Genomic DNA, 15,407 nt, shown 5'->3' with positions numbered 1-15,407 from the left:
CCGACAATGATTCAAAAATAAGAACTACTTTTCTATCATGTTGGAAGCCTATGACCGACACAAGCCCGTTGTGTCATTGGCCAATTACTACTTGATATTATTTAATTTTAGAGGGATTATATTACGTTACAATCATAATCTTATTATAAAGAAATTCTTCCTTTTAAATTAAATATTTCAAATCAATAATCAACAATCAGATGATTCCCAGATCGGGTGGAGCATTGTCAAGAGGCGTCACTTAATAACCCTTTCTTACAGATAGAAATCTGTTGTTGACAGAATCATCCTTTCTCTCATATCGAAAATTTATATTCAATTATGTGTTTCATAAATACAAGAATCTCATGATTGTATTCATAATATTATTATTAAGGTTATGAAACAATTTCACTATACTAGGTTGTTTAACAAACGCCTTATGTTCATTTAAGTTCACCTAAATCTATCATCGTATGATAAACTAAGCATATATTATATATATCAACATGAATAAACATCAAGATAGGCATTTTACATCATCTAGCATATTGGTCTAAGCATTATACATCTCTATGTATCACATGAAGCATTTAAAAGCAACTAAAACAGTTAAAAATAACTTTAAAACACTTCATGGAAATATAAACAGTTCAAAACTTTTATATAAACTAAAATTGATCACTCCATTAGATCCGTCTCGGAAAAACGAATCCAACGGTATATTGCACGCCCAAAACGGAGTTACGAAACTCTCAGAAAATCAATTTTAATATCAACAGACGGGCTGTAACGCATTACAGGAACGCGTTACAAGCCCTGTAACGCATTCTGGTGATGCGTTACACACCTTTTAAGCCATTAAAGGGTGTAACGCATTCCGTGAATGCGCCACAGGTGTGTAACGCATTCCCGAAATGCGTTACACCCCCTATTTTTTTTTTGTTTTTGCAGCAGCCGTCTTTTCTCTTCTCGAAAAACTTGTCTGACAGCCGCCTTACCTGACTGTTCCTGGTTCCGTGCAGCAGCAGTAGTACAGCAACAGCAACAGATGTGCAGATGATATAAATATATATATATATACTATATATACATATAATTATACTTATTAAATTACGAATTTTAATTATAAATACTTCAAAAATTCATAATAAAAAATCTATACATCATAAAATTATGAAAAAAATACCCAGACGATCTACAACATTTGTAGAACCCAGATCAACATTCAAAATTATTCTGAGAAACGATTTCTCATCAGACAAAATTAATCCATAATATAACTTGTAAAAATCATAATTAATTCATACAAGCACATAAAATTCTGAAATTTTTACCACAGATCTATATGCATACAACCTATGCTCTGATACCATTGTTGGATTTTTAACGCAGCGGGGGCATGGCAAAACACTTTTACACATACAAAATCCAAATAAAAGCATATAAATCGTGAATAAAAATTCGAGGGATCGAATCTAATCTTTTAAAATAATTCGGAGACAACGATCAGAGATCCTTAGCAGTTGCTCCTCAAGTGTGAAGCACTCCACCGGTATCCACCAAGAAAACGATGTTAAGGAGGAGGAAGGAGGTGGAGAGAATTAGGTTTTCCAAACTTTTTGGGTTTTCGGGTTTGATGTCGGTTGGAATAAAATAGGGTCTATAATAGTGTATTTATAGGCAAAATTTTCAGCTGAAATTTTCTCATAATTATTATTATTATTATCCCATTTATTATTCTCATTAATAATTAAAACACCTTTTAATCATTAATCCTTTTTCTAAACACTTTAGAAATAATTCTCTCTCTTGATTTAATTTCCAAAAATTAAATCCTTAATTAATAATATTAAGAACTTTTCTTAATTAATTTATAATCAATTAAATCTCATTTAATCAATTATTAAATTTACCAATTAATTATTTATTTCATAAATAAATAATTATTAGCCGTTATTAATTAATTCCTCCACCATTAAATCATTCTCCTTTTATGGTGTGACCCTATAGGTTCAATATTAAGCCGGTAGTAGAAATAAATAATAATAAAACTATTTTATCATTATTCATATAAATTCTCTAATTTATTAAATATGATTAATTAATTAATCACATTTATTCTACATCGTGAGTGATGCTTCTCAACATATCGCGACTATCCGGATAATATGAATTCACTGCTTAGAATACCAAGAACCTGTCAGTGAATAGTTATCGTACAATAAACTCATTCTACCCTACAATGTTCCGATTAAATACAAGGCATGGATCTCGTGTCAAGCCTATCTAATTCAATCACTTTGCTTACCATTTACTATGCGTAGTTCTATGCAGATTAGAAACTCCTTTCTAATTTCATTTACTCTGGCCAGAGATTCCTGAACTAGCATAAGTGGATCAGCGTTGAACATTCGCTTCCTTCACTGGAAGGGGTAGATCCTTTATTGATCATACACTATCTTCGTGTACAAAATCCTATACCTAGAAGAGCCCTAATAATTGTCCCTAGAGACTAAGAACTAAACCAAAGCATAGTTCAGTGTACACAAGATGACTATGATGACCTCAAGTCTAAGGATACTTGTACAACTATCACTAAGCGAACAACTGCTGACACGTGAGTGAACTCCATCAGTTATTCAGCTGGGCGAGTCATGTTCAGTGAACTTATTCCATAATAAACACCTACATACTAGCTATAGTATCACCACACAAATGTCTATGAGAACAGACATCCTTCATAATGAAGCAAGCATAGTATATACCGATCTTTGCGGATTATTAATTACCAGTTAGTAATCCTATGACCAGGAACTATTTAAGTTTGGAGTTATCATCTTTTTAGGTCTCACTGTTATGATCTCATCATAATCCATAAAAAGCTTTACTCTAAACTATGATATATCTTATTTAAACACTTAAATAGATAAAGCCCGTAATAAAAACAAGTCTTTATTAATATCAATGAAATCAAAACAGATTACATAAAAGTTATTCCTAAATCCTAATACATGATTGGACTTAGGACATATTCCTTTCAGTGATGTCGTATTTAGTGATATTAAGTCTTATCGAATTGATTTGCATGCTAGAGACATGGTATTTCATTAAGTCGTATAGGTTACTAAAGTACTAGATCATGGTCATGGTTTGTTTGTTTGTTTGTTTGTTTGTTGAGGTTTAATCATTTGTTTATATTTAGAATTTAGGATATTCTCTTAATAATAATATAACATGGATTTTTAGAAATTGGAGACAAATTGGGATTTCATTGCTAGTTGTGTTGGCTGGGTGTCAAATGGCTAGTAGCCGAATCATATTTATATGAGTAGTCTAGGGTTGAACGAAATGGAGTGAAACACACTCGTTCAGAAATTGTGAAAAAAAGAAAAAAAAAGAAAAAGAAAAAATAAGTGTTATGTATAATTGATCACGAGTGGGCTATTTAGTACTCGAGTTATTAAGTTCTTAGGGGACTTTGTGCCTAGTGACCTAAGGATTTTATAGTCCGGGATCCGCTAACCTAACGCTTGCTACATAGGTACTATTATATAAGTCTTTTGTGGACCTCACTCATTGCACGATTAATTAAGCATAAGTGTGTTGTTTTGTTTGAATAAAAGCATGAATCCATATAAAACTCCAATATAAGAATTGAAGTGTTATAAGTTATTTTGAGTCTAGCTTTTATTCTGTTTATAACCTTGTGATTGATTTGATGAATAGTGATTCATGATTATTGATCTAGTGGCGATAATATATCTGTAAGCAGTTGCACGCACACACGACCCTGGTTTGTAGATTGATTCGGGATCCCATAATCCTGATTCTAGTTGATTTACAATTGGAGGACTTCTATCTTGCATGGGCTGCTATATATACTTAAATAAAGGATGTTTCCTAGAGAGACGGACATATCAGAGTACAAGGAGAGCCGTAAGAAGACCGTGTTAGCACGATTCAATGAAGACGAAAAAGATCTTATTTTTACTTGTGAATCTTTGTTCTAAGTTGTAACTCAGATGCTAGTTTTTTTATTCGTAAACCTTACTCTTGTTTCGTACTTGGTTTTATTATTTATTCAGTATAAAGACTATGTTTATTATACCATGCTTTCATCGGAACCCACGTTGATGATGGGTCCGATTATGGGCTAATCGTTATCGTGGGATTCTAGCGAATTTATTTATGGATTTCTTTAGTTAATTTGTTTCAATACCTTAGTGTGTGCTGATTGTATGATAAACTAGTATTGGTTGTGCTTATTCGTCTTATGAGCGTCGTGAACTTATAAGATAGTGTGTTAATTCTTAATAAAGCGACAGTGAATTTAAGGATTTAGAACTTGCCATGCTAGCATAGGTTCATGTGTTATTGTTATGCATGATTCGTAGGTAATTTTAACCATCTTACTTGCCTTATGTAATCACGATAGATAATTTGTGCTTTAAACCTTTATATTTTCAAATTCTATAGACATATAGGGTTTCAATATAATTGGTGTCTATTCAGTATCTATCTATTTTGTGGATGTCTGGTATTATGGTATTCATGCAACGAAAGTTGGCATTTACTAGTTTCGTGTTATCTGTTTAGTGTCATCACCATTACATGGTTAGGTTAAGAACAAAAAGGCTATTTAATGAAGTTAGAATCCCATGTTTGTCATATATATTAATTCAACCATTCTTATTCTCTTAGTTATAATTATTAGTTTAATTCTTAGTTATAATCAAAAACCCAAATTGTTATAATCTTAGTATTGGATAATAACCATATCATCGGTGCATAAGGGCATAAATTAATTAGTTAACCAAAGTCAGTCTCTGTGGGAACGAACTAGAAATAATTTTATATTACTTGCGAACGCGTATACTTGCATGTATTATTAGCGCATGTTTCACGACTAAAACCGGTCGCATTCGCTCGAGTCATATTTAGTAAATCGGTCGTATTTAGTATAGGAGCGACTAAATTCGACCGCTTAAATTTTGACCGAAAGCGGTCGAATTTGTTTTTCACTAAAATTTAAAAATCCCGCCCAAAATTTTGAATTTTTGAAAAAAATTAAAAAGTCCGCCTAAACTATAAATTCGACCGTATATGGTTAAAAAAATTATTTTAAATTTGACCGAATGCGGTCGAATTAACGAGCACCAATTTGTTTTACAAAACTCGCCGACAAATTCTCAAATTTTGGTGAGCTTCAAAAAATTCAACAACCATTCCGATAACTCCAATGTTGCCAAAAATGGAGTTTTTCAGTTTAATTTCACACAACAAATCAGTCTAAATCATTTCCAAAACCTTAAACTAACATCAACAATGACGTATCAACGATACAATCCATTATTCGATCAAAATGACAACTTTTTCGGTGTAAACAAGAATTTGATCATGCACCGAATAATATGCTGAGCAAATAATATAGAGCTCAAAACAACAAAAACTTTAACTCACTTTTGAATATCCACCTCGTTTATAAACCCTTACACTGACTCTACAACCAAGTCCAATAAACAATATAAATGCCATATTAATGCACAGAAACTACATCGAAAATTACATCAAAACACCAAAATGACAATCTATATTAATGAAAGATGTTATGGTGATTATGTATGTGGTGTGCGAATTATGTGTTTATGTTTCGGGTGTGTGAGTCCATGTGTGTGTTCGGGTTAGGTCGAGTGCGTGTGTGTTGTATGCAATTGGAGAACTGATGAAGCCACCATGGCGTGCTGCGAGTGAAAAGAGAGAGTGGAAGAGAGAGAGAGAGAGGGAGAGGGAGGGAGCAAATCAAATACATTCACTACACCATTTTTGACCTGTAGCGACATGTTTAAATCACTAAAAATAGGTCTGAGGTAACATTTTTTTTTGTGTTACGGTAGAGGATACTAGGTGTTACCACAGACGTGACAAAATTTTTATTGTAACACAAAAAATAGTGTTAGCATTGATGTTATAATAAATATTACCATAAACAATATATTTAGGAGGGATTGTAGTAGCGGGCCAATTTTCAACCAAATTGTCACCAAATTTTAGGCGGCCCAAGCCATAAAATTTGACCCGCTCATTTTTATTAAAATAAAACACTGTATAGACACTCAAACACTCAAGCACTCACTCATTTTCAACTTTTGTCAATGGAGATTAAGGTTCGAAATTAGGGTTCTTGGTCGAGTCAGAGCTTGAAGATTAGGGTTTATTAATTAGGGTTCTTGGTGGAGTCAGAGCTTGGAGATTGGAGCTTGGAAATTAGGGTTCAAGTTTGTAAAAAATGTGGCTTTCTTCTTGGAGTAATTTGGGGATTTCTTTTTATTTGGATATGCTCTAAATTTCTTCTTATTCTCTTCTCTAATCTATCTTCTTGAGTTAATTTATCAACTTATTTGGTATTGACTTGATTTAATTTGTTTACGAAAAGGCATATTGTTGCAACTAATATGAAAACTGTATGAGGATTTTACTTTAACTGTCAGTACTGATTGTGCGTGTTGATTGCCTTATTGGTCTGGGTATACCTGTACTGTTAATTGAAGGTTTGATATGTATTGTGATGTTTTTCATTAATTGATTGCGTTTTATGGATGTGTCAGATAAAAGATGGGCCTCTCTTTCACCAATCTTTTCAGTCGTCTTTTTGCTAAGAAAGAAATGCGCATTCTCATGGTTGGTCTCGATGCTGTTGGTAAAACCATAATTTTGTACAAGCTCAAGTTGGGTGAAATTTTCACCACTATTCCTACAATTGGTATGTTATCGAATTCTGTTACTTTTTTTTCATATTTGTTGTCGTAGAACTAAGATAAGGATAAAACTGCAACTGCTTGCAAATGTTTTTTATATTAGTGCTTTTTATGCTATTGGACCTTAAAAGGGAATAAATTTATTCAAGGTTTCTTATTTTTCTTGGAATCCCAATTCTAAACCAAAGCAAGCCTACCAGTGTATACCGCCCTAAATAGAACACGCATAAGGAATGTAAGATGTACATTGTTCCAATCTGTAATTCAGTAGAGAAGTTATAAGTTATAAGTTGTAATTTTAAGTTTATAATAGGGCACGAGTAGTACTTTAGATATGGATATATTACTGTACATTATATTGAGTACAAAACCTACTAATCTGTTTTATTCTGTGTGGGATGTTGGTGGTCAGGACAAGGTAGTTGTGACTAATATATTTTGCCATTGTGTTTCCCTATGAAACTATTGTAGTGCGGTTTTATACTCATTAAAATTTAATGACCCTGTTGTTTGAGGTACTGTGATTGTTAAACTTTCTCATGATCATTATTGGTAAGGGTTGTCAAATTCATTTTTTTTGCTAATTAATTTTTTTATAACTGAAACGAGACTACAGGATTAAGAGGGGCATACCCCAGTACCATCTTATAGCTTCTATATTTGACTTTTTTCAGAAATTTACCAATTTGTTACTGTAGTAAAGATATACACGGATAATAATAATATTATGAGGCTGTTTTAGCCCTATAGATCCTTACAATTCTTTGAGCTCTGAAATCACGTTGTTTTGATTCCAATGTTATTATATTAGCCTTCCGGTTGCGTTTTAGTGTTTAGTATAATTCAAACCAAATTGGTTGTTGCAGGCTTTAGCTCAAGACCAACTGCGAGCTTTGTCAGAAATAGCAAAAGAGTTTTGTCATCATCTCTGCGAAAGGAAAATACAACTTCAGAGAGGAATATACAAAAAGACTAGTATCAGAACCTACGGTATGCCCATATGATCATAAGCACATAATTTTGCACCTCGTATTGTATTAGTTTCCAAGTTGTGTTATACAATCTAACTGTGCTTGTATCCCCTTGGCATGAACCTGGGTGCGATTCTGGAATGGTAAATTTCTAGTAAAATTCTAACATCATATTAATTAATACCTATAAAGAATCTGTGAGTCTGTTAAGTGTACCGTGCTGTAATTCAATACTTCTTTCTAGCCCTCTCAGGAGGTTTCGCATAGTCTGTATGTGATGCCTTGCAAATATATTGTTCTAAATAAACTATAAGCAGTAGAATTGATGATATTAACAATTGTTATGTTGCAATTAAAGGTGTTATACTCAATGTCAAATTTTTGGTACAATGCGCACTGGAAATCAGCAACTATTGCTTGATATTTGTTTTAATATTGTTACTTTCCTATATGTTTTATTATTGGACAAATGCTGAACTTTATCTCAAATAGACAAAGTACCAGCTGTAGATTAATTTCATCCTTTTGTGAGACATTCACGATTGGTATATTCTTCTTATTATTATTACTAGTACTTAGATTTAGTTTGTATATTATACCTCAGATTTGGAGGTATAGTGGGACATATAGTACTTCTTATCGTGCCCTGGAGCAATTATATTAGGCAAATAATTCAAACTTCTTTGTACTTTCAGATTCTAGTTCTGTTGGCTGGCCTGCTTAAAAGACCTGAACTAGCTTTGGATTTTCTTGCTATTTGATAAGAAAATTTTTACAATTACGAAACCCCTGGAAGATATAGTCCTTTTTCGCGACATTTTGGTTTCCCAGACTCACAAATTAATGTTGGTTGCAAGAAGTACATCTTAGCTTCTTTTCTTATAGCCAAACAGGATTTTTATATTCACTCTGATAAATAATGTAATTATCTGAGATGTTTGAATGGTGACAATTGCAACACTACAATCAATGGATGGGTTTTTACAATCTCATGTGGTTTTAATGTAGCAACAAGGTAAAGTTCCCTTAGTATTTATATAACACCTAATTTAGATATACAAAGACATGAACAATCAAATTAAACTGAGTATATATGACAGTGTAAGAGTGGCGAATGAGCTTGAAGCTGGACATCCAAAGACAGTAGCATTTTCAGTAGTAATACTTAAATGACTTTGACAATGATTTTGCTTTGACCTCAACTTACATTACAAGCCCATCTATTACACTGACATAATATCTGTAGTCAAGTTAACAGTTCCATAATCATTATATGTTGTATTAGTTGAGTGAATTGCTTTTTTATCTTATTTTGCTGATGCACTTGATTTCTCAGCCTCCCTGCAATACTGATTTTGTTTAAATGTTTATTTACAGGGGCTGTTAGGTTGTTGAAGTATTGGGGTATAAGGGTAGAGGTCGTGTTCTTTTGCTGGCAAATAGATGAATTTTGTGATGTTGCGAAGGGGATTTTGGTTGCTGTTGGGCCATATGGGCCAGGGATGTCTTTAGGCTCTCTTTTTTGAAGATGGTGGGCTGGTGTTTATTTTTAGATTGCTAACAAGTGGGCTTTTTGGTTAAGTCTGTTAGCTTTGCCTTTGTTATTTTAAGTTAGGTTTGATTTCTGATGTAATTTATTTTTGTTTTTTCTCTTTATTTTTCTTAGAGCATGTTCTAAGAGAAATTTTGAGAAGTGACTCGTGTAAATTCTTTCTCTTTTATATATTTTACGAGGATTAGATCTCATTTACCCAAAAAAATACCAGAGTATTAAAAAAGAATGTTACAATAAAATATAAAAATGTTACCAAAAGATTAAATTGAGTGTTACAATAGCTAATATAGTGTTGCAAAAGAGTCTATTCCAACACATATTTAGGTGTTACTAAAGGGTTAGGTATGTTGCAACATAACTGTGGTTACATTTTCAACTTGTTACCATATAAATAGAAAATGTAATTATATGTACTCTATTGTAACACATTGAGAGGTGTTACCAAAATTTCAATAAATGTAACCGTAGACCCCTATTGTAGCAGGCTCAAATCCAACATCCCCTTATTTCTAAAAAGTTTAACCTTAGCCAATAATTTGGCTTTAGGTAACATTTTTTGGTCATTTTAACACTTTTTTTTGGTGTTGCTACAAGTTAAATATGGTGTAGTGATTTACTTTTTCTAATTTTTTTTATCATATCACTAAAATTTATATATATTGACATCTGTAAGGTTGGATCATTTATAAACATTTTTTAAAAATCGAAACATCGGTATGAGACCAACACTGGTAAGAAGTACTAGTCAAACTAATAGGTGATTCTTAAAATAGCAAACCAAATACATATATTTTTTTCTAAATTTTTTATCATATCACTAAAATATGTAGATATTGACATCTCAAATATTGAATCATTAATAATTTTTTTAAAAAAAATCGAAACATTAATCTTGAACTAAACACTAGTAAGAAGTACTCGTCAAACTACTGGTTGACTTTTAAAACAGAAAATCAAATATATTTATTTTTTATATATTTTTTATCATATCACTAAAATATATAGATCTTGATATCTGTAAGGTTGGATCATTCGTAAACATTTTTAAAAAAATCGAAACATCGGTATTAGACTAACACTAGTAAGAAGTACTGGTCAAACTACTAGTTGACTGTTAAAATAGCAAATCAAATACATTTATTTTTAAATTTTTTTTACCATATCACTAAAATATATAGAAATTGACATCTGTAAGGTTGGATCATTCATAAACATTTTGAAAAAAATCAAAACATCAATTTGGGACTAAACACTAGTAATAAGTACTCGTCAAATTACTGGTTGACTTTTAAAACAGAAAATCAAATATATTTATTTTTTTATAAATTTTTTATCATATGACTAAAATATGTAGGTCTTGATATTTGTAAGGTTGGATCATTCATAAATATTTTTAAAAAATCGAAACATCGATATTGGACTAACACTAGTAAGGAGTACTGGTCAAAAAACTATTTGACTGTTAAAATAGTAAAATAAATATATATAGTTTTTCCTAAAATTTCTATCATATCAGTAGAATATATAGATATTAACATCTATAAGGTTGGATTATTCATAAATATTTTTTAAAAAAATCGAAATATCGATATTGGACTAGCACTAGTAAGAAGTACTGGTCAAACTACTAGTTAACTGTTAAAATATGACACCAAATACATTAATTTTTTTCTAAATTTTTTATGATACCACTAAAATATATAAATATTAAAATCTGTAAGGTTGGATCATTCATAAACAATTTTTAAAAAAATCGAAACATCGATATTGGACTAACACTAATAAGAAATATTTGTCAAACTATTGATTAACTATTAAAATAGCAAACTAAATTCATTTATTTTTTTATCATATCACTAGAATATTTAGATTTTAATATATGTTTTCCAAATAGCTCGGTTTACGAAGAACTCTAATGAAATTTTTGTGCACTCATTTTGATCCAACGGTTGGAGTACAAAGTTCCCAGGTTACTCAATTATTTTTTTAAAAAAACTAAATTCTGAAAATAATAAATATAACTGAATGTAGTTATAATAGACAAATACAACTGTTTTTACAAAAAAATATAATTTTCAGAAAGGCGGCAAACTTCCCCTCGCTTTTGCAGCTAACATTTTAAAAAATGAGAAAATTTCCCGCCATTTCAAAATATCAAATTCAACCGAAATCGGTTGAATTTAGAAATGGCAAAAAAAATGATTGGCGGTAAAGTTACCCCATTTTTTTGGTAAGGCTAAATTCAACCGGATGCCGTTAAATTTAGAAGTACGACTAAATTCAACCGCATATTGTCGAATTTGTTGCTAAATTCGACCGCCTAAATACGACCGCATGCGGTTGAATTTAGCCGTGTCCTTTAAATTCAACCGAAAACGGTTGAATTTAATGCCGGTTGTATTTGTGTAGTTGTATTTAGGCTTGTATTTAGCCTTGTTTTCTTATACTAGCAGCTTCTGAAACCAGAATCAATTCATATACTGTGAACATGCAAAGAACTATTAACTAGCTCGTAACTTAATTGTAAGCCGGGTTCATAAATAATTGGCAATCAAGAATTAAGAGACTCAACACCAAGAAAATCTATGAAAGGCATCTCCTTCTGCTTGATGAATTCATCTTCTGTTACTTGCTGATGACTCGTGGCCATCGCATCATCACTCCTTTGCCAATTGTCACTTGGACTAATTACCATGTCCCTTTTCGTCATTATCCTATGCCTACTACTTTCTTGATCACCCTGCTCGGCGTGTAGCGTCTTATAACCTGAGACCGGATGTGAACCATAATCCCGAGGGTATGAAGCACCTTCAATCAATGGATTTGAACGATATCGATGATGGAAAAGAGATGTATTTGTGGAACTGCCTCTAAAATAATTATTTGGGCTTGAGTAATTTACACGTTCTCTATCTGAGTAACATGAGAGATCCTTTGAAGTTAATGGTCTGAAGTTCCATAAAGTACTTGAATCTATATTCTTATAATTTTGAAACTCCAGGAAATTTTGATGAGTGTTGGTGCAGAAGATTTTGGAGCTATTATTTGGATGCTGAACTTGACCTTGGGGACAACTTCGTTTGCCACAAATCTTTGATTGTTCTCTTTGTTTCCTTGCCATAATTACATGCCAGTGATTCTTCACTGCATTATCTGTTCGTCCTGGAAATAGTCTAGATATATGTGCCCATTTGTTTCCATGTATATGGTGAGCTGCAAGTAGACGTTCTTCCTCTTCTTCTGTAAAAGGCTTCCTGTTAATTCTAGGGTCTAGTTGATTAAACCACCTCAATCTGCAGCTCTTCCCTACATAGACGAATTAAAATTAGACATAATTAATCTACTATGTTCGATGTCAATTAACTAATTAATATCAAGGGATAACAGATTTGTTTTCTCCCATGCATGTATTTCAGTTCTTTTAATGCATGAGATTTATTTCAAAGTACATGATTTTGGTTATGGATATATAACAAGGAGGATCAGAAGGCACAACTCAATAACATCCATGGAAATTGTATTTATGTGCGCATTCAACCATTAAAAAGTTTATAAACATTAATTAAGTTGTTCTTGTAAAATATTTGGTCTAAACAGGAAGGATATTGATAAGGATATAAATTCGAAGTAGTCGATTATTTGGTTTCTTAAAAGTTACATGCACGTATCAATTGCTATCGTATCTATCATTTCTTGATATTTGGATCTTTCTTATAAACGGTGACATATGCATGACACGTTATGAATTCACTAATTCAGAGAGAAGATAAACATTGCTTCATACCTAAAATTCAAAGGGATCAGCAATTCTTATTAAAACATAATTAGACCGTTAAGTCTGTTATCAGATTTCTTATTTTATTGCTTAATCAGTAAACGGTGACATAGGCATATCGATCTTCTTATTATTAATTTAAGTTTCAAGCAAGATAAATAATAGATGTGTGTGTTTCTAATAGAAAAAAAAAAGATCAACAAGATCACACGATGACATTTTAATTTCACCAAAGGGTGCAAGCTTACATATATCTATTAGTTAAAGATTAAAGTATTTCAGTGGATTAGCGCACAAATACCTGATCTTCCTTGCAGCTTTTCGGCAATAGAATTCCAATTCTGAGGACCATACCGGGCAACAAGCTGCCGGAGTTTATCATCTTCAGCAGGTCTCCAGTGTCCACGCGGACAAGACGGAGCATCATCACTCGAGCCACCACCGGTTTGATCATCCATTTGTATAGGATAAATTATCGAGTTGCTCAAGTAAAATTTTTGATCCTATATATATTAGTCAATAAAACACAAAGAAGAAGGGGAGAGGCTAAAGAAGAAGTTCTTAAAGATAGCAAAAAAGGATAGTATCACCAAACAAGAGAATAAGAAAGGAGGGAGTTGGGGTTGCTATTAGGGTTATAGATGGGCAGTCACTTTAGTTGGTTTTACACGACAAATAGGAGCTTATTAACTACAACAAGCTTTTGTGTCCTTGTACAAACAATGACACTTTCTTCTTAGTTACATTAATTCAGAGGTTTAATTCCATGATTACAGTTTTATTAAATTTTATTTATTCAATAATCTTATTTAAATGACTTATTGACTTAATCCTTTGTTAACAGTTATTACAAATACATTTGTGGATGTGATGACTCTAAATATGATCCATGTTTACGTGAGGAACAATACTATTTATTGATACTTATTTTTCCAACCCCCTTTAAGTAGGGCAATTAGTCTATATTTATAGGGAACCCTTAATGGGCTTTTCCCTTTACAATTGGGCCTCTTTTTGGGCTTTTTATTATAAACTTCCTATTCTAAGGTTCTAAATTCCTATTTTAAGTCCTTCCTCTTTCCTTGGCCCAACATTTGTCCCACGCGAACATTATTACAATATCTTTAGATTTGTTGTTTGGTCCTTAATTACAACCTTCACCTTCACATCAAAAATTAAAATAACGAAAAAAGAAGATAATAATTAAAGATTTATTTAATTATTGTTTATATTTTATTTTACATGTGTTTGTTTTTACTTGTTATTATTATTATTATTACTATTTTTGAACGGGATGGAGGGAAGAGCAGGATGAGTGATATATTTTAATTTGAATATAGGGAGTCTCTTCACTTCCCTTTCACTTAATCAAAAGGCAGACTGCAGTATTTGAAGGACATACTTTCTCTCCCTCTCCTCCGTTGCTCCTGTAAGTTCATCTTTCTTCTAAATTTCATTGCTTTTTTAGTTTAATTGGCGGCTTGTGTGTGATAGTTTCTCAGTTCCCATCATAGTTCTTTAGATAATCTGTTTCTCGTTTTACTAGTTATTGGCCCGGTTCTTGATTAATCTTCCATGGCCGATTTAGGATCATCTTCTTCAAAGACCAACCCTTTTCGTAATCCATAAAAACGTCCCCTGGAGGAGGGAGACGAGGAATCTGTTATAAACTTGGATAACTTAGAATTCTGAATTTAAATTCTTGTTAATCTTTCGACTTTATGAATGAAGAACCGGTGTTGAGATAGCGTCTAAAGCATATCCGTCAATCAGTCCTCGTACTTTAGCGTATAGGAATCGAGTTCTTCAGGAGAGTCGGGAGTTGGGTCTTCTTGAATTTCCTCGTGGCTGTAGTCTTGACTACATTAGCCATTTTTCTAATCATAAATTAAATATGACTAAATTGGGATCTTGGGTTGATTTAAAAAATGGGTATAGATTACGAGTTCCGGGTGCCGAAGATCGGATGTGGGTGATGTCGGAGTTCGGGATGCACGGTGTGCCGTTGATTATGTTCGAATATGGTCTCCGGCTTTCAATGCATCCCTTTCCTCTTGCGATGTACAAGGCTATTGGGTGTGGGATAGCTCAATTGTCGCCCAACTCCGTTGCTCAAATAAGTGGCTTTATAGCCTTGTGCAATGAGAGGGGTCGAATTCCGTCGGTAAAGTTATTCTTTTCTATTTATTGTGTCAGGTATCATAATGGTTAAGTGTATCTCGACACTCAAAGTAAGCGACCTAAGATTGTTAGCGTCAAGTCTTATAACTCCGGTTACCACCCTAAATGGGTGTACTTAGGTGGGAAAGATTTAGAGTTTGTCAGGCCATGTCGCAAAGTAACTCAGTCGACTCTCGACTATCTGAATA

At 32.5% G+C, this 15,407-nt stretch overlaps 1 protein-coding gene and 1 long non-coding RNA gene across 2 annotated transcripts; one reads left to right on the top strand and one right to left on the bottom strand.

Moving 5' to 3' along the window:
- The first annotated feature begins 6,087 nt into the window (after nucleotides 1-6,087).
- On the top strand, nucleotides 6,088-9,454 carry LOC141712901 (uncharacterized). Its single transcript, XR_012571725.1, has 3 exons — nucleotides 6,088-6,742; nucleotides 7,604-7,727; nucleotides 9,086-9,454. It is a non-coding gene; the product is annotated as an uncharacterized LOC141712901 (long non-coding RNA).
- A 1,910-nt stretch (nucleotides 9,455-11,364) lies between these two features.
- On the bottom strand, nucleotides 11,365-13,588 carry LOC141710911 (uncharacterized). The gene is made up of 2 exons (XM_074513399.1): nucleotides 13,340-13,588; nucleotides 11,365-12,569 (listed from the first exon to the last, which is right to left on the bottom strand). Exons 1-2 carry the CDS (start codon nucleotides 13,494-13,496, stop codon nucleotides 11,815-11,817), a joined length of 912 nt encoding a protein of 303 aa, XP_074369500.1. The 5' UTR covers nucleotides 13,497-13,588; the 3' UTR covers nucleotides 11,365-11,814.
- Nucleotides 13,589-15,407: the final 1,819 nt, after the last annotated feature.

The sequence above is a fragment of the Apium graveolens genome, chromosome 3, assembly GCF_009905375.1.
Source record: "Apium graveolens cultivar Ventura chromosome 3, ASM990537v1, whole genome shotgun sequence".
In the NCBI taxonomy this organism is placed as follows: Eukaryota; Viridiplantae; Streptophyta; class Magnoliopsida; order Apiales; family Apiaceae; genus Apium; species Apium graveolens.
This window is presented reverse-complemented; position numbering and strand designations above follow the sequence as displayed.

What these genes read in the sequence shown, in the direction of transcription:
- LOC141710911 (XM_074513399.1), bottom strand. Translation starts at nt 13,496, where the DNA reads ATGGATGATCAAACCGGTGGTGGCTCGAGTGATGATGCTCCGTCTTGT. An exon ending in AAAGCTGCAAGGAAGATCAG is followed by an intron (nt 12,570 to 13,339) that starts GTATTTGTGCGC and finishes TCGTCTATGTAG; the next exon opens with GGAAGAGCTGCAGATTGAGG.